Source organism: Helianthus annuus, chromosome 12, assembly GCF_002127325.2.
Source record: "Helianthus annuus cultivar XRQ/B chromosome 12, HanXRQr2.0-SUNRISE, whole genome shotgun sequence".
NCBI classification, from domain to species: Eukaryota; Viridiplantae; Streptophyta; class Magnoliopsida; order Asterales; family Asteraceae; genus Helianthus; species Helianthus annuus.
The window spans coordinates 19,590,311-19,616,625 of record NC_035444.2 but is presented as its reverse complement, the minus strand read 5'-3'; the positions used below and the strand labels follow the sequence as shown (position 1 = coordinate 19,616,625).

Here is a 26,315-nt window from a genome sequence, read left to right as displayed (position 1 = left end):
AAGATAAAAAGCTGTTTTGATTCAACTATTGGGTCTATTCTTCGACTAACTAACTCAAAACCAAAGGACGATTAGGTGATTCTCTCGCATCTTTTCTTTATATTGTTACAATGCAAGTAGATATGTGTTTCGTGAAGTGATTAATTCAATTTCATGAATCAAATGATAACTAAAATAACTTGATAACTAAGGTTGGAGAAAGTTGGTGGGGGGGGGGGGGGGGGGGGGGCATAATCAACAAAACAAGATACATTGGATGGTTTTGGAAAATTAAAGCACTAATAATGTTCTACTTCTAGAATGGTTTTGGAAAATTAAAAGTAATCCACACAATTTCTGGGGGAAGATCATTTTGGCACTACATTCCTCCATCTATGTTTCCTGTTAAGAAATTGGAGTCGAAAACTGTTCTTAGAGGTCAAAATTTTGGTAGACTCATAAAAGGGGTTATGGGGGACGAAAACAACATAAGATTCTGGCTAGATTCATGGATTTTGGATACTCTATATCATAAATTCCCAAAACTATTTGCACTTAGAGTCCAACAAAAGTTTCTTTATTAATGAATGCTATAAGATGCAAGATACATAGGCCACACATGTGTAACGGAATTAAGGAACCGACGTTCCCTAAGGAAGTATCTGAATGGCAACAATGTAGAGGACTATTTCAATAGTTGAAGATACCAGGAGGGAGAGATAAGTGGTCTTGGTTAGACGATTCTTCTAGCATATTCTCGGTTAAATCGACTAAACGAAAGATAGCTATGGAAAGGGATTCAAGTCATTTGTATGCAATGAAACGGTGTAATTGGCTATCCAAAAAGTGTAACATCATGGCATGGAGAGCAGAAATGGATAGACTCCCTAAGAGAACGACACTCCTTAAAAAGAACATCCAGGTACACAATCAGGTGTGTGTCCTATGTGAAGATGGGTGGAATCGGCTGAGCACATTTTTACATCATGCTACATATCCACGGTTGTATGGCAAGCTATCAGCAGATGGTGTAAAATTCTTGACTTATACACTTTTTCGGTAAGAGATCGATTGAAATCCATTGGAGATTCATAATACAGTTCAAAAGAGCAACAACCAAAGAGAGGTAATACGTGGTATCATTATAATCAGATGTTGGTATATTTAGAAGGCTTGGAATAAAGTAGTTTTTTTGGACAAGAAGGCAAGCATTGGGCATATATTGGAGGCAATTAAATCACTTGAATACTTATGGCTAAAAGGAAGATCCAAGCACAAAAGTCTTCCATGGTCAGAATGGTGTCAATTTAAGATTATGTAACTTCGTTTAGATCCTTGTGTTGGGGTTGATGTATAATCTTTTGAAAAAAAAAAAAAAAAACTCAATTTCACTTTCTTCGGGACTTTCAGCTTTTTGTTGGTCCATTCTTTTCTTTATGGAAGTCGGATGTTATAAAAGTTCACGAATCAAGTTATAAGTGAAATAATTTGATAATCAAAGTCGGAGAAAGTTAATTTTATAGTTTTAACCCATTTGATAACTAGGGTGTCATATTGTGTCGGGTTGACGAGTTAGGCATGACATTTAGGGGATTAAATTTGATGAACTCAGATATATGACCTCAAAGATATCTGAGGGCAAAGATATCAACTCTAACTCGAACACTAGAATATATAACCTGAACATACATTAAGTTGTATACATGTTAGATGTGCCGTAACTTGAACATTCGAATACATATAACCTGAACATAAATTAAGTTGCATGTAAGATGTGTCGTAAACGGGTTGATGAGTCACAAGAGGGTTTGTAATTAAGTTGTAAAGGTTTTAAAGGGATCAACCCAAAACACATATATTATATGTTTTTTTCTTTAATTTTTGTCATTTCAATCTTAAACAGGTTAAGAGGGTGTTTAGGATTACGTTTTGAAGTGATTATTTGATTATTGTGTTTGTAAAACATAAATAATCTAAAAAATGTTTGGATGAAAAAGTGATTATATGCCTCCAAAACGCAGTTTTGGAGAAGCATGTACCTACATGCTTTTTCAAAACGCAGTTTTGAAAACGCAAAATCTATTTTGAAAACGCATAATCTATTTTGAAAACGCAACACCAAACACCCCCTAATTCCTGTCATTATATTACTACCTGAAAATGATATGTTAACAATCGAGTTATGTAGGTAAAACCCAAAACACAACATGGTTATCAAATGGGTTATGATGCCTAATCCCAAAACATTATACTTTTGTCTTGTGTTTCGAGTCATTAGAAATTGCTACTCTTAGTGTTAACCTTACGGTCCCCAATGGTTGTCAACATGCGGTTTACCATCTCGACCACCTATCTAAAGCCGATAAATGAAAAAGGATTGGAGAGAACGAGACACAAAAGAAGTTGAGGGTGAGAATGCATACACAATCAAAATGTTAAAATAGCTTAATTAGTTATGAAGCAACTCCTACTTGAGGATGTGCATTAGCACTACTTTATATTTTTCCTAAACTTCAAAAACCAAGAAATCAGAACTACAAGTAGAAAAACTAAAAAACTAAAAGAGTGCTTCTATTCTATGTTAAACCCTTAATCAACTAACAAACTAGCTAATTAGTTATATATAGCACTTGCTAGTAGTAGAAAAACCACTTGAAATCTCACTTGAAGAATCACAAAGAAAACTAGATTTCCATGCATCTTGCAATCCCAATGGCAAACTCATGAAAGGGTAACCACCATTAGATGATCTCCCCCATTGGTTCTCAAAATGTGTGCCAACGCCGTCGTCGGGACTCTTCATCATTGTCATACCAGCTGACCCTACATGCTCTTGAACATCATTCACACAGTTTTCTTGCATTTCCACAGGTAAATTAGTGATTGAGAAGCAGCAACCATTGTAATATTGTTGATGATCATGATGTGACCCATTTGTTATGTAGTCCAAACCCTCTGCCTTATCAAAAGATCCAAAGATGGAATTAGGCGTGTTAACTAGCTGCAAAGATGGTACATCGACTGTCGATGATTTAGAACCGTAGTTTGGTTCATGCAACAAAGAGGGATAGTTTGTAGAATAATTAAGCTCTTCACTGCTAGAAATGGAACTTGGAGGAGGTTTGTTGTTAATGGTAGTAAGTGTAGGGGTTGTTGGGTCAATATTAAAAGGTTTGTAAAGAGAGATGTTGTTATGATCCATATTACCAGAGAAGCTAGTAATGGATGAATGTTGCAAGTCATTGCTATAGATGCCTTGATGAGTAAGGATGTTGTGAACAGAAGAAGGGGTTTCTTGCAAGATTGGAGATACCCATGAATGAGATAGGGTTCTTTGAGCAGTTGTACTTGCTTTCTTGAATATTCTACAGATTGCCCATAAGTCCTACACAATTTTGAAACAAAAATTTAGCTAATTAACAAAGGGTCAGACTATTTGGACACCTTATCTGCCTATTTAGACACCCTTTGCCTCGTATAGGCCTATACGAGGCGTATAGGGTTACATCAAAATCAGTGTCTGACTCATGTCACTTCTGGTTTGACCCCTTCAAGACGCCTCGTATAGGCCTATACTGGGCGTATAGGACCCTTCGTATAGGCCTCATATGTGACCCTTTGCCCCTTATATGCCTCGTATAGGCCTATACTGGGCGTCTTGAAGGGGTTTTTTTTTTTTTTTTTTTAAACAAACATTTTATACAATATTAATCGTTTTATCAAATTTTATACAAAAACAAGTTTTTTTTATTTTAAATAATTAATATTAGGACCCCTCGTTGGTTTTTTTTAGTTGAAAAATAGATGTTTTGGTAGGGTAATTTGATTGTTTTGCCCCCAATATAGGCCTAATTCAAGGGTATAATAGTCTTTTGGTCCTCATAGACGCCCAGTATAGCCCTATACTGGGCGTCTATTTTTGTTTTTTTTTTGTTTTCTCTTTTTAAATACCAATAACACTAATATTAATTTTAAAAAAACTCATATTAACTATAATAACACTAATATTAATTATAATAACTCATATTAATTATAATAACATTAATATTAATTAAAAAAAACTCATTTTAGTATCAATAACACTAATATTAATTATAAAAAACTCATATTAATTATAATAACACTCTTATTAATTATAATAACTCATATTAATTATAATAACACTAATATTAATTATAAAAAACTCATATTAATATCAATAACACTAATATTAATTATAAGAAACTCATTTTAATTATAATAACACTAATGTTAATTATACGATGCCTATACGAGACCTATACGAGACTTATACTAAACTATATGATACGATACAACACGATAGACTTATACAAGACCTATACGAGACTTATAGGATACGATACCACATCCATAGACCCATACAATGCCTATACGAGACCTATACGAGATTTATACAACACTATAAACACTATATGATACGATACGATATGATACGATACAATACAATACGATACTAGACTATTGGATAAGATACAACACTCGTATAGGACTATAGGTGTGGTTTTGGTCCCGTTTAGGCCAATAGGCTTATACAAGACCTATAGGGGACCTATACTAGACTTATACTATACACTATACGATACGATACAACACTCGTATAGGTCCCATATAGGTCTATACGAGAGCTATACGAGACTTATACTATACTATACGATAAAATACAATACAATACGATACGATACTATAGGATATGATACAACGCCCGTATACGTCGATAGGCCTATACAAGACCTATAAGGGACCTATACTACACTATATGATACGATAGTATCGTATTGTATCGTATAGTGTATAGTATAAGTCTCGTATAGGTGCCATATAGGTCTATACGAGAACTATACGAGACTTATACTACACTATACGACACAATACAATACGATACGATACCATAATATAGGATATGATACAACGCCCGTATACGTCGAAAGGCCTATACAAGACCTATAAGGGACCTATACGAGACCTATACCACACTATATGTTAAAAACAATGTAATATTTCTACGATCGAATATTTTTAAAGGCCGATCTTGAAAACGGTAAATTATTTTTATAAAAAAATGAAACTTTTCTTAAAAAACAACTCAAATTACCCCACCAAAACACCCATTTTTTTACTCAAAAAAACACCACCCTCAAAAAACAATCAAATTACCCTATCAAAACATCCATTTTTCAACTCAAAAAAACAACAACGAGGGGTCCTAATATTAATTATTTAAAATAAAAAAAACTTGTTTTTGTATAAAAGTTTGCTAAAACGATTAATATTGTATAAAATGTTTGTTAAAAAAAAAAAAAAAAAAAAAAAAAAAAAAAAAAAAAAAACCCTTCAAGACGCCCAGTATAGGCCTATACGAGGCATATAAGAGAAGACAAATTTACCCCCAGTATAGGCCTAAATCAGGGGCTAAATAGTCTTTTTTCGCCTAGACGCCCAGTATAGGCCTATACGAGGCATATACGAGGCAAATAAGACAAAATATGACATAATCAGAGATTCTCTTGGAAATTGAGAAAGGTTATACGCCTCGTATACGTCTATACGAGGCGTCTTGAAGGGTGTGGAAATAGGCAATTGGGTGTGTGAATATGTAGACCCTTAACAAATTAGTAGTGTAACATATTTGCAATGAATGGGTATGCATGTGCAAACCATCATATATTTTCTTTATTATGTAATGTAAAAGCTAGGTGATAATATATATATGTGATCTACTTGATGTAAACATAAACAAAAGAAAGATAAAGGGAGTTGGAAGTACTAATTACATTGGCAGGAATGGTTTTCTCAAGAAAACGTTTGCCAGGAGCCGTGTGATCAGTGAGAGAAGGCAACCGGAACTCATGCATCATCCAATCAGTTTTGACACCCTTTGCAGCTCTCCCTTTGTAGAACACAAGTGATTTCTTCAAGCCTATGCATTTTGAACCCTCCGATGCATAGATCGGCCTGTCGGTACCCGTGGCTTTCCAGAACCCGGCTCCGGTCACACGGTTAGGCCGTGCGCTGTTTCGGTATTTACGGTCTCTTGGACAGTAGAAGTACCATTCTTTTTCTCCAGTCATAGCCAACTCTAAATTTTGACAAAGAAAAAAGTTACAATCTTGTCAACAAACTATAATATATATTTCATGAAGAAAGGTGAATATAAATCATTGAAAAAGGAAAAAGAATCTTGAAATCATGAGATACAGACAAGAAAGTGAACTATTATAATATATCTCATGAAGAAAGATGAATACAAAAAGAATCTTGAAATCGTGAGATAAAAACAAGAAAGTGAAGCATACTTGGAAGATCCCATGGATCATGTTTATAGATATCTAGTTGCTTGATGAGTTCAATGGAGAGTGGTGTTTGTTGGATCTTTCTTTTTAGATAAAACCCAACAAGCTCTTCATCAGTAGGATGAAATCTAAACCCTGGTAGCATGATGTCCTCTATTTTCTCACCATTCTCACTTCTCTCCTCCATTATATAGAACCTTTTTAGCTCTTAAAGTTACTCAAAGCTCTTAACTTAGATTTTGAAACCTGAAAAGAAAGGTTGATCAAACTACACAAAACTCAAACAAAATGATGAACTGAAAACTAGGGTTTTCTTGTTTTAGGGTTAAGTGAGAAAGAAACATGAAGACAAGGAGATGAAAGTGAGTGGGAAGGTTAGTTAATATGAAGAAGAATATATGCTTCCTTAATAGGGTTCTGACTCCGAAGGATCAGCCGTTTTTTCAGGTGACTAAAAGGAGCTGGTTTTTACAAGGATCTGGCTGTATTAACCCAAAAAATAGTACGTTTATGGAAAAAGATTATTCAAATTATTGTTTTAAAAGAAAGAACAATTACCAAGAAACACAAATAATGGGTTTTTATCAAAAAAAAAAAAAAAAAAAAAAAAAAACCCTTTCTTCAAGAACAAGATTTTGAAAATCCATATCATGGTGTATGAAACTTTTATCCATATAAATATTGTATCCATACATATATTCTTAATATTATTTCCATAATTTACTAAATAATACACCAATACGGTGATGGTACATTGGCAAAGACAAACTCTTTAAACACCTAAGGAAGAAGTTCAGTTCAAGTGTCACAGACGATAGGAACAAAGAAATTTGTCGTTAAAAAATCCCAAAGGACAATGAGGTAGTGGTGGAGTGGTTGGGGAAAGACTTGTTGTTCCTTGTGACCCAGGTTTGACTCCCACTCTTCCTATTATTTTCTGAGGCATCCAGGTGAAGGGCGAATACGGGTGGTGCTAGTTTGTCTTGGATGGGAGGCGAGGTTTTACCGATTATTCCATTGCCGTGTCTTCTGGCGGGTGAAGGTCGGATTTCCGCGCATCTTGAGAGCCAAGGGGTGATTAAGTCAAGTACCTTCCTTTTGGATCAAGAACAGGACTATAATGCGCCTTTTAGATTGGTATTTCTACTGTAATTTAATTTTCTAAAACGTAGCCTTTTTAAAAAGGCATTATGGGTATCTGATTTTTTTAGTCTCTTGCTAGTCAATTTCTCTAGTACAATCTTCGGTGTTAAAAATGAAATATTTATTAATTTCCTTGGTCTGTTTGGGATAAAATGACTATTTATAACTTTCATGCATGTATCCTAGCAATCCTATTGTGGAGTTATGTTTCGAAGTCCAAAATGATGAATCTCAAGGGATTAGTTTTGTTTGTTGGCTTGGGATTATCATCTTTTTTATTAATTTAACTTTTTTTTGAACGGCGAAAATTCTATGGTTATAGAACGAGGGCCAGCAAGCTGTAAAACCCAAAGTACAGAAAGCAAATAGCAAAGAAAACAGGAAATAAAATACAAGCGAAACAAAACTACCCTACTTCATTATATCTCTTACGTTGAAATCCTTCCATCTGTCCCATACAAAATCCTTCATTTTTGCTCTTTCTTTGATCCATAGATACGCCGTCCACCGTATTCGATATTGAACCTTCCTTTCTATTAAACTCAACCTCATTTCAAGACTTCCAAATCTGCCACATTGATGTCATGACGATGGCCTTGATTAGCGTCTTCCATACCTTTGATCCATTGAAATTATCTATCCGATCCAATATTTCTTCACATGATTCAATACCTTCTTGTACCGGGAGCTTTAACCACAACATTATGTTCCACCAAATTGCCCGAGATTTCAAGCAATTTAATAGAAGATGTTCTACCGTTTCCTCCTCGTTGTTGCATCTCGAACACGTCCGATCTCCCAACTGAATACCTCTTCGTGCTAGTTCCACCTTTACCGCAATCCTCCTCTTCACCGCTCTCCATACAAAAAGATTGACTTTTGGTGGAACCCATTTATTCCAGTGTTTCCACTATATCTCATTTTTTTCATATAACCTCAATATGTTATGTACATAATTTTAAATGCATATTAGTTCAAATATAATCATGGGCAGATATAGACAAAACAAAATCTCAAAAAATGGTGTTTAATGCGTTGTTTAATGAGCTTCATTTGGGGTTTTGAGTTATGTGTAAATGTGGACTTTGGAAACCCACAAAAGCTCAAACTTATATATATTTACTTGCCAAATTCTATGCACACACAAAGTCTTAATCTTGTCATTTAATTAATGTTTAAGAGCCTTTTTTAATGATATAAGAATTCTAACATCGAATAATGCAGTTTCTATTCCATTCCTTCAAAGCTTCTATTCCATTGAATTGTCAGAACTATATGAATATTTTAAGGGCCATTTAGACCGCTAAAGATTCCCCCCACTGTCATACGCTATATCACACTGGTGACTTATTTAATGGTTCATTCAATATCTAAAACTTGCAAGAAAATAGAATATCATGTATATGATGAATTACCATTTGACCCTTACTTTCTTCAACTTATTTCGTAAAAGGGTATGTCTAGGGTTAGGGTTTGCAATATACGCTAGTTGCTTATATGTACTTGGTGGTGTAAAAGAGCGAGCTCTTGATCAACTCATATCTATGTTGGTCTAACGTGAATATGAATACCAATTAGATATGGCATACGACATGTGTAGGGGGACTTGAGGAAAGTGAATTGTTTAATTTTGGTTTCGTAAATTTTTCTTTAGATTTTCATAAATTTTACTTTAAGAAAGTGAATGTGGATCGTTGACAAACGTCTAGCATTTAAAGAAGTGCTCACCTATTACAAATATTTATCAAGTGACATTCTAACCGTATGTCGTTAAAAAAAAAAAAGAATAATCAATATATGAAGGCGGTTTGAGTCTTACTTGATCTTCTCTTCTGTTGTTTTTCCTCTTTAAGATGTAGACTCAAAAGTATTACTCAAGAATATGTTTAGGTGTATTTAAAATTAAGGTCAAAGTGTTGGAAGGAAGGATTCTAAGATCGACGTGTGATAGAGAGGGGCGGACAATATGCATTGATGTCTGTATTAATTCTCTCTAGCAAAATAAGTGAAATACTAATTTTAGCTTTTATCTGCCAAACTCAAACTCTAAAGAAATTTATTATTTTAAAAATGTTTTTGACTTGATTGTTAGTAATTCTAATCATAACACGATTTGGGCTTTTAGTTAGTTATGTTTATTATAGTATGGGTCACAACTGTAGAATGATAATAATTCCTTGCCCTCTTTCATTAACAATAATCCCTATATAATGTTACAAAGCAATCTCCCATTTATGGAGATAAATCATACAATGAACCTAATTACAATACAATTAATGTGGGCATAATTAGTGACGTCTATTACACCCCCGCAGTCGAAGCGGGAGGCGAACAAATGCTTAGACTGGATCGAAAATCATCGAGGAGTACTCGAGGAAGACCCTTGGTGAAGATGTCAGCAATCTGAAATCGAGAAGGCATGTGAAGAATACAGACCAAACCTTTCTGAACGTGCTCTCTGACGAAGTAAATGTCAAGTTCGATGTGCTTGGTTCGTTGATGCTGGATCGGGTTCCCTGATAAGTAGATGGCACTGTCATTGTCACAGTAGACTAGAGAAGCTTTGTTCAAAGGACAATGAAGCTCAAGAAGGAGGTTTCGCAGCCAACATATTTCGGCGACGACGTTGGCAACTCCATGGTATTCGGCTTCAGCACTAGAACGGGAAATGGTGGATTGTCTCTTAGAGGACCATGAAATCGGGTTGTCGCCGAGATAGACACAGTAACCGGATGTGGAATGACGAGTATCAGGGCAGGCAGCCCAGTCTGCGTCAGTGTAGACACGAATGGAGAGTGCCGTCGAAGAGTTGAGATGAAGGCCATAGTTAGCAGTGCCTTGTAAGTACCTGATAATACGCTTAAGAGCGTTCCAGTGAGCCTTGCAAGGGGCGTGCATGTGCATACATATTTGCTGAACGGCATATGCTATGTCGGGTCTTGTGAAGGTGAGATACTGTAATGCACCTGCAAGGCTTCGATAAGTAGTGGAGTCATCAAACAATGAATCTGGTTCACTTGCCAATTTGCTCTGCGTGTCTATCGGGGTCGCTACCGGTTTACAAGAATCCATACCTGCACAATGAATTATGTCTTTGGCATATGCATGTTGGGATAGGAACAGTGTGTCCCCCGTTCTAGTGACCGAGATGCCCAAAAAATAGGATAAGGGTCCCAAATCTTTCATAGCAAATTCTCCTGCAAGTATAGTCATGAGCCGTTGGCGTAGTTGGTCAGAGGAAGTGGTGAGGATGATATCGTCCACATAGATTAGAAGATAGGCGATATCATGACCGTGATGATAAATAAATAAGGAGATGTACGTTGGGAAGAATGTTTTTAATAAACATAAACATAAACTTATTGTTTTTAATAGACGTCACTAATTATGCCCATATTAATTGTAGAATGATAATAATTCCTTGCCCTCTTTCATTAACAATAATCCCTATATAATGTTACAAAGCAATCTCCTATTTATGGAGATAAATCATACAATGAACCTAATTACAATACAATTAATATGGGCATAATTAATGGCGTCTATTAAAAACAATAAGTTTATGTTTATTTGGGTCGCAGGCTATGTACCATACTATAAGACTATCGAGTCAGTTTGTTTAGAAGTCCATTAGGTAATTCTGTGTGATATGTTGTACGGGGCATGAGTAGCGACAGTTATCAAGAAACCAATTCACAAATCGGTACATCCCTCTATTATGACTTATTGCCTACTATTTGGGGGTGTTAAAAACGATCATTGTAATCAGGAAGTCAATCTTAATCAAATCAATTTCATTCTATAACTAGTGTTCTTGTCAATCTCGATATACTTGTTGTGATGTTTTTTGTTCATGTGAATAATGAACAAAATGGAATATTATTATGATGATTCTTTGTTCGAATCCGATGAAGATCCTTGTAAAACTGGTATAAAATGCCTCTGAATCATACCCGGATTTCGATCAAGAAGATGCAAGGTTTATGGTGGTGACAAGGTTATGAAATCGGACACTTCAGGGTTCATCACGGAGGGTACATTCGAGAACATGGACGAAGGACGAGATTGTGATGTTGATTTTGGTGGAAGAAGACAAAACTAAGGTAGTGGCAGAGGGGAAAGTATTGCGCATGGGTCGTCATCTCATCGGAGACAGCTCATCAAGGGGTGCGATGTTACATTTGTGATAAATTTGGTTATATTGCAATGATTTGCCCACGTAAGTATGTTGATATTATTCCTTCTCTAGATCATACTAATTATTTGGTTAATGGAACCAACAGAGGAGATTCTAATTACATTTGGTACGTTGATCCTAAGGCAAAACAGCACATGTTCGATAATAAGAATGTGTTTAAAATTTTCAAATAAAAAATTTTTGGGATCAAGGCATACAAAGTTACACAAACTCTTGTTATCATTAACGATATCAAGGAAGTAAAGGTACCGGTAACGAAAAGAATGAAAACACTACCGTGTGTAAGTTATGTACCATAGTTGGAAAAAAAACATACTTAGTTTGGAAAAACTATTGTTTGAAAGGATAGAAACACTTATCAATGGAGATGTACGTTGGGAAGAATGTCTGAGAGGAAAAACAAAAGATTTGATGTCTTTGATAATAGCGAAGTAGAATTTAAGGAAGATTTTCTAGACAAGTTTTAAGAACACTTGGCTAAACCAAGCACATTCAAAGGAAAAAGGAAACTTCAAACATGCACTAAAGAACAATATGTGAGGGAATTTGAGAAACACCGAAAGGGAAAAGGTTTGGAATTGTTCATAAAGTTCCAAAGGAGATTGATGAAAATGATGAATAAGCCTCAGATGGAGTATATTTCAAGAAAGAAAAGACATCGTTAGTTCATTATTTGGATTGCATTAAAGAGAACCTGGATATAATCCATGATAAACTACGAGAGTAAGTGTGACTTACAAAAACAAAGCTATGGGAGAATCACGAAAATCAACAAGGAAGATACGTTGGAAAGTTGCATAGATTTCTTAGAGCTCATCAAAATCCATGAAAGATTAATGAAGCACAAACTTTCTTTTAGAATTGAGTTTACATGAATTATCACTTAGTTCATTCAAGAGTATTTGACTATTTTGAAGAAGGATGAAATTCCACCACGGGTCGTTGATGGAACAGAAATGGATCTTATCAATTTATATATGATTGTAAACAATGAGGGTGGATTTGATCAAGTAACAAGTGAAGAAAAGTGGTAATAGCATTGAAACTTGAACATTTGTGGAGTAATGCAAACAATTTAAAGCTAATATATGTCAAGTACTTGGACTTATTTGAATGGTATTATTACATGATGCAGCAGAACGTTAAGATAACAGAGGATGAGCAAAAGGATATTAATGAATTTTTTGAATATAAAAAAGGAGTCAAGGAGGAAAAGGCAAGTGAAGAAGACATGTGCAAAAAAGTGTTGAAAACAAAGTTTTGGATGGAACGAAAGACAAGTGCCATACGTGATTTCCCTAAAGGTGTGGACCATCGGGAACAAGCATCAAAGAAGGAAACACGGCTCAACGCATGAAGAATGTAGACAAGCTTTTCCAATGATGATGTGTACAAGCTTTCCCACATGCTCCTTTGCCACGTACCAGCCGGACCCGGAGGTTTCTGATCTTGTTGATGTGAAGAGATTTCTAAGTTAACTGAAGTAGCTGCAAAATCGACCTTGAAATCCACACCGTGTGGATATCCAGTTTGGGGGAGCACTCAGATTCCTGGCAATGCACGAAGCAGTTGCAGGATTACGGTTTTGAATTTCTAATCTCTCATATCTTTGTCAATATTTAAGCTGCTTTATGAATTACTAACATCTTTTATAGCACTTTTTGACCAAACACGTTGATCTCAAATATCACCTCACACGTGATTGTTTCAATATGAAACTCGTCAATGTTGTCTTGGTCCACACCGACTACCAACGTGCTGACTCATTTTCCCAAAATTCGATAAATCAATTTTGATTAAATTAATTTTGGTAAATGGCATCGAGGTAAAACATGAGTTAATTCACGTCGGGAAATCGTTTTGTGAATATTTTTCTTAAGAAAATCCAAAAAGATGTTTTTCAAAGTTTCAATTTACTTTTTGAATTTTAGGGGGAGTAAATCCAAATCAGAAAAATACAAAAACAATAGAAAAACAAAAATGAGTTTCCTAGCGAGAAAAAGAGAAAATGATAGTAAATCAGTGGTCTGTCGAAAGCTCTTTGAACTTAAAATGAAAAACGATAAGCAGATCTATATAAGATGTATCGGTAGGTTCACAATCATTTTAAAGTGTGTAGGGTGATATAAACCTAAATTGACTAAAGACTGTGTGGGAACCGCTCATTGGCATATGGTCTTGGTACTGAAATTTCGTTTGATAGATTGCCGAGGTTCTGAGATACGTGGTCTTTATGCTGTTTATCATCTGGGTATCATGGTTGATTCTTTTACCGAAAATAACGGGGACGAAAGTCTAGAACTTCCATGATACCATACATACGTGTACATATCATACAAACATGTATATAATGCATAATGCATTCGACCATCAATAAGTGATAAAATATCACAGTCACCCCCGAATAAGTGATTCTAAATCACATTTATCATCCGAGAGTCAAGTTCGTCTCTTTGTCGGTACGATGGTACTAACCTGTTCACGGACTTGCTCTTGTGCCCTACATGCATCGAATATCAAGTTCCTCATTAATAAGTGATTTAATCACATAGGGCTTGTATTCATCCTCGAATAAGTGAGTATCTCACATCATATACATTGAAAACAGATGATAAATGGTATACTCACTAGTCACCAGTAAGATTAACTCTCGTGCATACCTTGATACGGGAATGTGTCGTGTGTGGATGAACATTGGTCGGTAAGTATAAATCATGAACTTACAAATATACTAAACGAGCTAATGCTGTGAAAGCTAGCCTAACCCAACCCGTCATACTAAGCCTCATGCCACTGGGCCTTGCGCCCTTAGTGGGCTTTGGCCCCCACATGAAACTCAAAACACACAAACACGAAGGCTGGTGCTTTCGTGCCCCCTTCCTCCTTCGCAAACCACAACCACCCGAAGGTAGCATGGCCTTCATGTCACCCCCTTTCAAATGGACCTTCACCTCGTCCCTTGTTCGTGAAACACCTACACGAAGGCACCAAAAGGTGGCCTTCGTGTTCACGAGACCACCTTCTCATGGGGACTACCTGCACACGAACCTATTACGCACAATAATCACAGTAGATATTTTAAATAGTTTCTACATTAATTCAACCGTAAACTACCATCCACTTCATTAAATACCAAACCCTAATTTTTAACTTCTAAATACCAGCCTCCTAACACTCCTAAATCCTTTCCCCACACTCTAATCACTCTCAAATCCTTACATTCTCTCAAGTGTTCCAAGCTACAAACAGTGATCTCCATATTGTTCACAATGAGTTTCTACTCACAAATTCTCTTTTTTTTTTTCTTTCTTTATTCTTCTCTAACTTTCTTGGATAACCTCTAGGAAGGTTTCCACAAGTTTGCCTTGGCAAACTAAAGTGGAACCTCACCACATTGAGGTCCAAGAAGTTGTAAACTTTTTGTTGCAAATTTACATTCTTATTTATTTGGTGCTTTGATTTAGAACTTTGTGTAAATTTGTACCCACCAAGCTCCCAACTTAGTTCATAGTTGTCGGCTTGTGTTGTGGTTGATTTCCATCAAGAACACAAGCTCAAATCTTATTATAAATTCGGTCCAAATGTTCTAAGTGATGGAAAACCATCCAAGCTTCAACCCCTTATGTTGAAAGCCTTGTGCATGAGTTGTGTGTGAACCATGTAAGCTTTGGTTATTTGAATTAGTTCCACAAAACCTCACTTGTTCACACTTTTCATACACCAAGTAGCTTCCAAGATTCAAAGTCACACAACCCTGCCGCACCTCCAACATTTGCCATGATGGGTATGGAACACGCGGGTTGATCCTACTTGGCTACTTGACGAACTAGTTAGTTGTACTTTTATTTTATTCATGACCAACCGGGTCATCAACTAAGTGGCTGACTTTGTGCTTTGGTGAAACATACAATGAGATTAATCTTACCTCCATATTTATATGATTATACATGATGGACTATACTATACAATACAATATAATATAAAATATGTATTTAACTGTATTCTTGATACTAACCGGATTATGGTCAGATGTCATGAACTTAGGTTATATTATCTTTGTTCTAAATTCCTCGTTTGAGATTCTAATAGGCAAGTTAGGATCCATGAAAACACATGAAAACTTAGTGTCCAAACAAGTATTTAGACAAGATATATTTTCATGTATATGTATTTTCTATATTAAATTCTGAATCCAAACTCTCCACAAATTCCATATACTCAAACACCTTTGTTTCCCATTGTAGGGTGACTTCGGTGTTCTTGACTCTCTTATGCTTCAAATCACGTGCGCGGGATTACTACGCAAAACCGTGAGTATACCCGATCCCATTTTTTTCGTTTTTATACACTTTGGGTGCAACATGTACACTTTATACTAATCATTAATCACAATTAAACTTGTTTACGCACATACTCTATCCGTTAATAACTTGATGCTTGTATTATTCTTGTTATCGCATGCTATGTTATACTTGCGTTCTATATGCTTATTAACTTTGCAAGCCTACCTTAACAATTATAGCGCTATAGGATTAACGCACCGCCCGTATTCTTGTGGTATTGTTAAGTAAACTATTTTACAACCTTGTCGTTTTGGCGACAATGGTATGCACGATTGCGGTACACTTTGGTTTGACTTATAGATAACACATGTTGGTATGATAATGAACAATGTGTGCAATTTACCATTTTGGATATGAGACAACTATTATTCACAATTATGCTATGTAATTAAACTTTTGTATACTCGCCAACTTTTGTTGATCCTTATTTTAATACATGTTGCAGGAAACTAGTCGATGATGATTGAAGAAACATATTTAGGCTAGATTAGAAACACGCCTAGATTTTAAACTTATGTTTTTGTTTCATGTTGTTCGTTATTTTCAACTTGTTGTATTTTCCATTTCAAACAATGTATTTCCATTTTAGTATCAATGAAATTCGAATTATCTAAATATTGTCACAATTAGTCGTTATGAAGTCTCTTGCAATCTCGTTTCCGTCTCACTCCGATATTTCCGCCATCGGTTGGGGTGTGACAAAAAGCTTCAAACTTAAAAAAAACATATGATTTAAGATACCACTCTCTAAACAATTATGTAAAACAGAAGTGTTTTGCCAATAACTATTTTATAAGTCATTGTTAAAGGATTGTCCAAAATAGATAGGTATGTGACGACAAGAGTCGCTCCTGGACTCACGCGTCTGGGCTTCTGATTTCCTACTAAGGAAATGGGCTCAGGCCCAACATGAGATTTCCTTTAACCAGTCTCATAAAATGAGGACTTGGTCAAAAAGACTGATTTTTCTCGCCCATGCTCAACGTTCCTATCCACTGTTCCGATAGAGCATGCATGATGTGACTCCTCACCCACATTAAATGCTTCAAAGGGCGTGGATGACAGGGAGGATCGAAGACCACGATGGGCGGCCGGTTTGCTTGACGGAAAAGCATGCATTAATGAGGAGGATCTCAAAAGATCCCAGAAGGGGAACAACCCTCTGTTAATACCCGGATATTCTTGTTGTCTGGTAGATCACCCAACTGTCCTTGACAGGTGAGGGGCCACCTTTGGTGAAGAGCCTCATTCATATAAGCAAAAGAGGAGATCATTTGAAGGTAAGTTATCAAAAAACAATTTTATGCCACCGAGAAATAACTCTCCACAGCGTTGAATTCTCACATTCAATTTAGAGATCATAACTACGATCCGACCAATTTATTATTACCCTAAATCCATACCAAGGCACGAGACTTATTCTTACACCAGGGCTTGGTCATGTATTATCCCCCCCCCCCTCCTCCTCTCAAGGTTCCTCCGTGGCGAAACTAACAGTGTTCTTTTTTTAGGATAGTCCGATGAGTGGCAAATGATCGTGGATCTCCGGCTACGGACACGTCATCTGTTTGGTTTGGGATTCCACAGTATGTGTGTTATGTGCGTACACGTATGTGTATATGCAACTCAAGGTTTTTTAAGCAAAAACAAACTACAAAAAACTATCGGGCGGTTTGAGAGTCACTAATAGAACATCCACCAAAGGCATATAATCTAATGGTATGAAGATGTTAAAATGTCATCTCTTCAAAATGTTGAGGATTCAAGTCCCATTATGAGTAAAATGATGTATATTTAAAAGTAGGTTTAAGAGTGTGTATATGTTTTTCGTTAAAAAAACACCAAGTAAACACCCTATGGACTGATGTTTTGTATAAATGATAGTTTATACAACACTTTCTTGGAGTCAAACATGATATCTTGGGAAGTTGAAGATTGGTGAAAACTCCAAAAATTAGCCCTCGTTATAAACCCTTATTGTCTTTTCCTTGACCTAGGTTTTGCCTCCAAACGTGCAACCTTAATATTCTAATGGATCCATTTTTTTTTTTCAAATTCATGACTTTCAAGCATTCATCACTGACCTAGGTTTGGCCTCCAAACGTGCAACCTTAATTTTCTAATGGATCCATTTTTTTTTTCAAATTCATGGCTTTCAACCTTCAAGCATTCCTCACATTTCTTTCATCTATTCGTGCATCTATTTCATTAGTTAAATTGGTTTTTCTCGGGTTTCCCTTTGGTCAATTCCATCAGGGGGAGGGTTTTGCTTTGATCAATCTCAATCAAAGATGAAAACTAAATTTAAAATATGAATTGAACCCAACCTACTTCACACCTCATTCGGTGCATGATCCGATCCTCAAAAACCATTATAGACAAAGCTGCACAATGAGTCGTACGTGGGACTCGATATCCTCCGTTGTCACATCAATGACTGAGAGCCTAAGCCCCTATTGCGAGCGGTCTTACATAGTGATATAACATGTTTTTCTCTAATAACTCTGGCAATGCCCAACAGGGCGTTTATAGCTCGTTTATGGCCCTGTGGTAGCGTTTATGTCGCTCTACACCATTGGGAACGAGGTTGGAGAGGATGGAGACAAATATACCACAACCTATATTTGTCACATCCTGATGGTTAGGTGCGTTTCACAACCAAAAAATGGAGGTTTAAACCGTAAAGGGGCAGTGAAATTTATGATAGTGGATGATGATAAAATATACTCGTGGGCCGATGGATTCATTCAAACTTGTAGATACTCTCGAACACAAAAAAAAAATGAACTCATATTGATTAAAAAAATGATGCACTAAATACAAAAAAAAATTAAGTTTATTCAAAAAAATTAAGTTTTTATAGAAATGACCAGTTTTATAGACATTTTAAATATGTTGATCAAAAGTAATAATAAATTATTTAATTTGGTCTCGATTTACATTATGTAATTAGCTTTGTTGTTTTACAAAACAACAACAAAAAAAAAAAAAAAAAAAGGAAAGAAAGAAAGAAAGAAAGAAAAAAAAACCCATCATGTCACATCCCTTTTTAAGTATCCTCAGCTAACGCCCTACCAGGTGACTATACCGAAACACAGCCATTTTTAATGATTGAACGACACAATATAGCCGAGTTGCTTACTCAAAATCAGTTTCCTAATAGACCAAACTCAGCAGAGAATAAATGAGCTCAAGCCTGAGCTTCATATACAACTCAACCAAACTCGTAAGCCTAAACTATTCAAATTTAAACAAATATAACGTGTTTTATTTAAAATAATAAAAACAATATAATTATAAAAATATATACGTTGTTTGTATAATTATAATTACAAATATAATTAAAACTAATTATATATGTATGTTATAAATAAAATAATTATTAAATAGTAAAGGAGCCAAGAGAGAGATCGCTCTCGGCTCCTTTTACACCCCTACTATGACAAACATTTACACCCCTAATTGTAATATAATTGATATGGATATCTAATTTTGAGTGGTTGACCATTCAGCCGGCAAAATTTTCTATTGACAAGGGTATCCAGCATTGTCGTTTTCTTATAGTTTGACCACGCAAATTGTGGTTGGCAAAGTAGTTGAATCGATTGTATCGTAAAAAAGGAACTTCTACTGTGACACCCTAGTTGAAAAAATCTCGTTCCGCCACTACATCTAATTAAATTTTAATCCCATGAAGGCTCCATCCATATACTTCTTAAAAGATGCTATATAATTTTCTGCAACTTTGAATTCATATACAACAAAATTACACCTGTTTTCTAAAGATGAAAAAAGGAAGATAACATTGGATTATCTGCTTACATATATCAAGACACCTGCAATAGTTCCTTGATATCATATCCTTGAATCTACATGAAAAAATAGAATATTAAACCCTTTAGCACCAATTTTGGTGATCAAATATAAAATACATCATGATCTCATATCCAAAATCACATTGGATAACACTTATTTTGTTGAGGACTCTTTACCACAATTCAGGTGATATTTCTACTAGATAAAGTATATATAAAGTCAACAAGAAGCAATTTCAAGACGTAGAAATGGATGAGTTGGGTACCACGTCAAAACAGACTCGGGTCAAAACCGGTTGATCCGGCCCACCAACAAATTTTGGTCCGTTATTTCATCTTCATAAACAATTAATGTACGAAATATGATTTTGGTCCACTTTTTTTAACTTATAATCTATTTGACCCGTTTAAACCTTTTAATATTTAACCTGTTTAAGCCATCATTAATCAAATACGACCACACCCACCCATTCAGTCAAAACATGGAGTGACAACCCTATTACTGAGAATTTACCTGAAGGAAGGTAAGCAACAAGATGACACCTGAGTTCCAGAAAGCATGTATTGTGATGGGTGTGAGAAGATTGCGAGTTTGTGCATATGATAACCCCAAAGCAGCTCCTATGTTATTATTACAGAATTCAATTTATATTCAATTTAATTTTCAGTCTGTAGCTCTCACATAACTCATTTATGTGGTACAGGAAAAAATTAAAATAGGACTCAAAGACCAAGAAAAAAAACGGTTTTTAATTAAAACAAAATCTAACATTCTCTTTTCTATATTTCCTTCCTAATACATACCATTGAACTTGCAATAAAATCTTTTTAAATTCGGCATTAATTTTAGAGTAAAACGCCATTTTTTTCCCTGAGGTTTGGCCAGTTTTGCGACTTTCGTCCATAGTTGTCAATAGCGAATAGTGACAAATAGCGACAAGGCACCTATAGGCTACGTAGCGAATAGCGACGGCTATTTTATAAATAGCGGTTACACTAGAAAAAGAATTTTGAAAATTTTTATATGTATATTACATCAAAATACCTTGTATATATGCTATTTTACATGTATATTTAACAAAAACCTATAAATCCAGCTATTTTATAGCTATATCTAATTGCTATTTACATCAAAAAAAAAAAACAATCGCTATCTTCGCTATTTATCGCTATAACCCATATAGCGACACTACGTCGCATGGCTACATAGCGCGCTATAGCGGTCGCTATAGCTGCTATTAACAACTATGCTTTCGTCCAAAGGTTTGTTTTTCCACATCTGTATCCAAAAGGTTTGAAATCTTATCATTTTCATCCGGCTCGTTAACTCCATCCATTTTTCTCCGTTAGTCAGGGAGATTCGATCTTTTTCACTTCATGTACAAGCATTTAGCATAATGTACAAGTATTCACTTAAAGGGCAATCTGGTCTTTTTCACTTTATGTACGAAAAAACCCGACTTCAAACCTTTTGGATCCAGATGCGAAAAAACAAACCTTTGGACGAAAGTCACAAAACTTGCCAAACCTCAGGGACGAAAATGGCATTTTACGCTTAATTTTAGAATTATTATTTTCTTATTGGAGTATAGAGAAGTAATACCGAGTATAAAGAGCTGCGGAAATTCCCCAGGAGTGAGATGCGCAGCTGAAAATACCGCAGCACTTATAATGATCGAGATCGGTGTGGGCACCCTGCAAACACGCATGATCAGTTGATCACTACATAGTATTAATGTAAAGACAAACATACATACGTGTAAAGAAAAAAGATGTATAATAGAATATCGCTGTCATAATAATAATACCCACTTTAGAAAATTAAAAAAAACGTACAAAAAGATCTGAATAACGATTATACCACTTAGTAAGGGCCACCATAAGAAAGCCACGAAACACATTTTCTTCCAAAACCGGAGCTAGGACACCTGTGATGCCTACCAAGTATGCAGTGCTAAAACACAAATACACACACAGAAGCTTATTCAGCTTTTAATCATAAAAATATATAATATATTTCTATCGAGCCGGGGGTCTCACTGGAAGCAGCCTCTCTATATCTATGGGATAGAGGTAAGGTTGTCTACATCTTACCCTCCTCAGACCCTACCTTAGCTTTGCTATTGGTGGGATAAACTGAGTATGATGATGATGATATAATATATTTCTACCGAGAAAGATTGTAAAATAATTAATATACCTGACACCTGAGGATCCGATCAAAGGAAGTAAGCGAACAAGAGCATCAGTCTGAAATCAAGTGGATAAAACAAAATAAATTAACTGTTATACATTTAATACTTATTAATTAATAACTAGTATTAAACCCCCGCCCCCCGCGTTGCGGTGGGGGTGTAAAACCGTGAGAAATAGCACCAATGCCACACCACCGACAACGACTACCATCACTGAAGTTGTGGCGTGTTAATGTGAAGAAATTAGATCGAAACGTAAAGTATGGAAAGTAATAACTAAGCCAATTTAGAACCCGTGCATTGCGACGAACTTGTCAAACAGGAAAAAATAGACGACGTAAAAACGTTGAACCACACACGCACCTTGCGTCGTGTTAAGTCGCAAAATTTAGAAGAAAACGTAAAACCGTTGAACCATATACGCACGTTGCGCCGTGTGAACTCGCAAAATTTCGAGCGAAACATAAATTTTTTTTGCAAAACATGAAAAGTAGAAGGCCAAAGTTTAAAGTAAAAAAGTTGTGAGATTAAATTTGCAAAAGATGAATACTGTTGGATTAAAAGTTAAAAGTATAATTTCAAATTTATTTTGAAAACTCCCCTAAGCCTCTAGTACAACTCCTTTATGCATTAACAATATATTAGTATAATATCAAAATTATTTTGAAAACTCCCCTAAGCCTCTAGTACAACTACTTTATGCATAACAATGTTGGAAATTTATATTGTGGAAATATGTATTATAGCTTAAAGTGGAAAAGGGAGGCTTATATATATAACACTAGAAGGGTGTCAGCGCGATGCGGCGGGAAACACAGACAATGCTAGAGTGTGCATTGTTCGGTTATTATCCTCAACCGAAACAGAAGTCATCGATTAGCTTATTTTATTAACCAATCAGTTTCGGTTAATCAGTTAGATTGACGGTTTTTGCTTTGATTTCTTTAATCTTGACTAATAGCCAAAACCAGACTTGGGCTAAAACTTTTGCTTAGAAATACATGAAATCGAGGTATAAATACATGAAATGGATGTATAAAGACATAAAATGGAGGTATAAATATGTAATGCATGACTGAAGGTATAAATGCTAGAAATATATGAAAATATGAATGGTTCGGTTCGGTTAATTTTTGTTAAATGATGGTACAAAAATCAGTTCTGGTTAATTCGGGTTTCGGTTAGTCGGTTTTCAGTTAACTCAGTTTTTGGGTAATTTCGGTTCGGTTTCGTCTGTTTTAGATTCGGTTTTGGTTAACGATTCAGTTATTGCTCACCCTTAGACACTATTGACGATTCAATCATTTTAATTAAAAAAACTATCGCAATACTATACTCAAATTAAAGAGAATAAAATACTCGTTTTTATGGTGTAATAAAAATATTAACGTACAAAAAAGTTGACCGTTTAAAAATCGTGGGGGTAGTTAGTTTTTTATAAGGGGTAAAGTGTATCTACTAACTAATTATCTATAATTTTGTTAAAGATGAGAGATTAAAGTGTAATTATAATTAAGATGGGGGATTAAAGTGTAATTAGTGTTTGAAAGACTAATTTACCCTCATTTTAATTTGTACCTTATGCATTAAAGCAAAAAAAATAGTTCTTAACTTTTGGGTATCTTAAAAATTAAAATGCCCTTGTCTTATGCATAGTATCAGTAGCGGACTTATAGTGTTAGTAGGGGTAGCAAGGGCTACCCCTCAACCCCGTCTCCGTAGTGTAAAAATACCCCTTAACTCAATTTTCGTAGTATAAAAATACCCTCAACTCCGTTTCCGTTATATAAAGGATACCCCTTATCCTAAAAAAAAATAGGATACCCCTTATCCTAAAAAAAAATAGGATACCCCTAACTTTTTGGGCTAGTTCCGCCACTGTATAGTATAGATTAAAGTACTGACCTCTCTTTGAGGCGGTTCACCATTGAGAAATGACATAGCAACTCCTGTAAGTGAGATAGTAACCAAGGCTCCAATAAGACCAATTACAGCCCATAATAGCCATCCTTTCTGAAGACTGAAAGGATCCCTCCAATCTACAGCATAATGAAACGAAAAATCAATACGCTTGTATAGATCAAAAAACACCAATATGTTATAACAAGATAAAGTAGGCTTCAAAAGGACAAAATTTCATTAAAAAGAAAAACTGTCAAAAAAAATAATAGCAGAACTGCTATAGAACGTTGATAGTTAGTTAGTTACCATAGCGATATACGTTGTCGGGATTTTGTTCACTTCTGTTGGTTATACTATAAAGTGTTGCAAGTACAACAGCTGTTGCAAAGCTGAAAATAATAAGCGAACGAGATAACTTAATTTCGTCAAGAAAAATTATAGATAAAGACTAAAATAAAGGAAGAAGTCATACGCCTGGTCAAAAAACAGTAGTTGAGCCTTCTCATCCAGACTTAATTCTCCGATTTGAACGCCAAGATACGGTAAAGCTGCTGACGCTATAAGCCCTGTCAAAACAAAACTGAATAAAGGATAAAGATAAACCTTCGATAAGAGATTAATGACACCTAGGATTGCGTATCTTATATCTAATACGAATCAATAATGTTATCGAATGTCATCTATTGAGTATTGACTAAAAGACTTTCTTAATCACTAGCAAGAACTTTTGTTTAGGAATTAGGACTAATGCAAACAAAGATAGTATGATGCATATGAGCTTAGAATAACACCTTAATCCACAAGCAAGTGAGGTCAGTGAAACGGTATACCACTCCCATGGTACGTCCCATCGTTGCAGGATTGGCCACCTCAATTCACTTCCCTAGATACGATTCCACCATTTTAGTCAGAATAATGAGACTTGTAAACGAACACGAAAGGAGCATGTTCATGTTCGTTCGTTTAACTCAACTGAACAAACGATTGAGCTTGAACAATTAAACGAACATGGTTTTCTTGTTCATGTTTGTCCGTTAAAAAATGAAAACGTTCATGTTCGTTCATGTTCGTTTGTTAATAGTATAAACGAACAGCTCGCAAATGTAACAAACAAACATCACTAAACATAGATTGATGAACATAACCGAGCAAATACCAATTAGAAGTAAACTTTACTAAACTGTAGGATGATCTCTTTATTTCATAAACTAGCATAACTTATAATGAGCCTACGAATAAGTTAATATACAATAAACATAAACGAACGTTCCCGAACATAAATGAACGATCAAGGAATGTGTTCATATTCGTACGTTTAACTAAATGAACAAAAAGATTTGTTCATGTTTGTTCGTCATTAAACGTTTGGTTCATTTACATGCCTAAGCATCAAAACTTGCAAATCTACAAATTTCACATAATTAATAACAGAAAACAGCTGTTAATCCATTCATTACGTGAGTATCCTCTAACTTAAACAAGATTAAAACGCTTTTAGCTGCAAAATCGGCACAAAGTATAAACAGATCCGAATTATTCAATGTGAAACTGTGGATTACCGATCCTACAAACACCATTACATAACATATATTCACTATTTAAACCGAATCCTACCTTAGGAATGCATGAAACCCTAAATTCACGAACAAGTGTACGAATTCCGTCATAACTAAATCAAATCCACACAATTCCGAATTCAAATTCTCTCCGATTCAATTCATATCAATTCACACACTAACAATTTCAAAAAAAAAAAAAAACCTAATTACCTTGCCGTTTGAAGAATTGTTACTTTTGTAAAAGCAAACGGAAGACAGGCCTCTCTTCAAAGCATCTCTATGTCTGTAATTTAAACGATGAAGCCTCGAAGATCGGTTTGAAAGCCATGACGACGTCGTATAAGCGTTACCGGTGGCTCTGTGAGATGATTGAATTAGGTTTTTGGATGAATAAAATTGAGGTTTAAGTGGAAGTGTGAATAATAATGAAGATTGAGAGAATAATGAGGTGGCGGTGGTGATCGGAGATGCCATCGGGGATGAGTTTTCCGGTGACTTTGTGAGACCGTTGCAAGTTCAGGATAAGGTAGGGTGTGTTAAGGATAAGTTTTTCTTATGCCCTTCAAGTTTAACTTTTGTACCTTTTTTAGTCCCTAAACTTTCACCGGATTATTTAGGATCGAATATAAACAAGTCAGCTTGGCTCGAAATACTTGATTGAGTTGAAACTTGATATAAAATCATAAAACTTGGTTTGGTTTGGTTTGATTTGATTCGGTTGCCCAGTTTGTATTACGTTCAAATTAGATAATGGGTTTTCTCTGCTTAAAGACCAAAGAGAGAGGATAAAATATTATGGTTACATGTAAGAGTATTGGACAAGTCATACTAACTAATAAGTGAGCTTGTCTCGGCTTGAAATTAAATGAT

The 26,315-nt window shown here is 35.3% G+C and overlaps 2 protein-coding genes across 3 annotated transcripts; both read right to left on the bottom strand.

Moving 5' to 3' along the window:
• Positions 1 to 2,450: 2,450 nt before the first annotated feature.
• On the bottom strand, positions 2,451 to 6,537 carry LOC110896468 (putative NAC domain-containing protein 94). The gene is made up of 3 exons (XM_022143799.2): positions 6,294 to 6,537; positions 5,772 to 6,076; positions 2,451 to 3,364 (listed from the first exon to the last, which is right to left on the bottom strand). Exons 1-3 carry the CDS (start codon positions 6,475 to 6,477, stop codon positions 2,597 to 2,599), a joined length of 1,257 nt encoding a protein of 418 aa, XP_021999491.1. The 5' UTR covers positions 6,478 to 6,537; the 3' UTR covers positions 2,451 to 2,596.
• Positions 6,538 to 19,650: 13,113 nt separating this feature from the next.
• Positions 19,651 to 26,022, bottom strand: LOC110894315. Of its 2 annotated transcripts, XM_035980823.1 has the most exons (11): positions 25,656 to 26,022; positions 24,678 to 24,769; positions 24,359 to 24,466; positions 24,193 to 24,275; positions 23,890 to 24,023; positions 21,990 to 22,039; positions 21,651 to 21,743; positions 21,393 to 21,484; positions 20,304 to 20,410; positions 19,797 to 19,843; positions 19,651 to 19,717 (listed from the first exon to the last, which is right to left on the bottom strand). In XM_035980823.1, the coding sequence occupies exons 1-10, from the start codon at positions 25,917 to 25,919 to the stop codon at positions 19,802 to 19,804; spliced, it is 1,065 nt and encodes a 354-aa protein (XP_035836716.1). In that variant the 5' UTR covers positions 25,920 to 26,022; the 3' UTR covers positions 19,651 to 19,717; positions 19,797 to 19,801. The 2 variants fall into 2 exon arrangements, with proteins under 2 accessions (XP_035836716.1, XP_021997213.1); XM_022141521.2 differs by having other exon boundaries at positions 19,662 to 19,843.
• Positions 26,023 to 26,315: the final 293 nt, after the last annotated feature.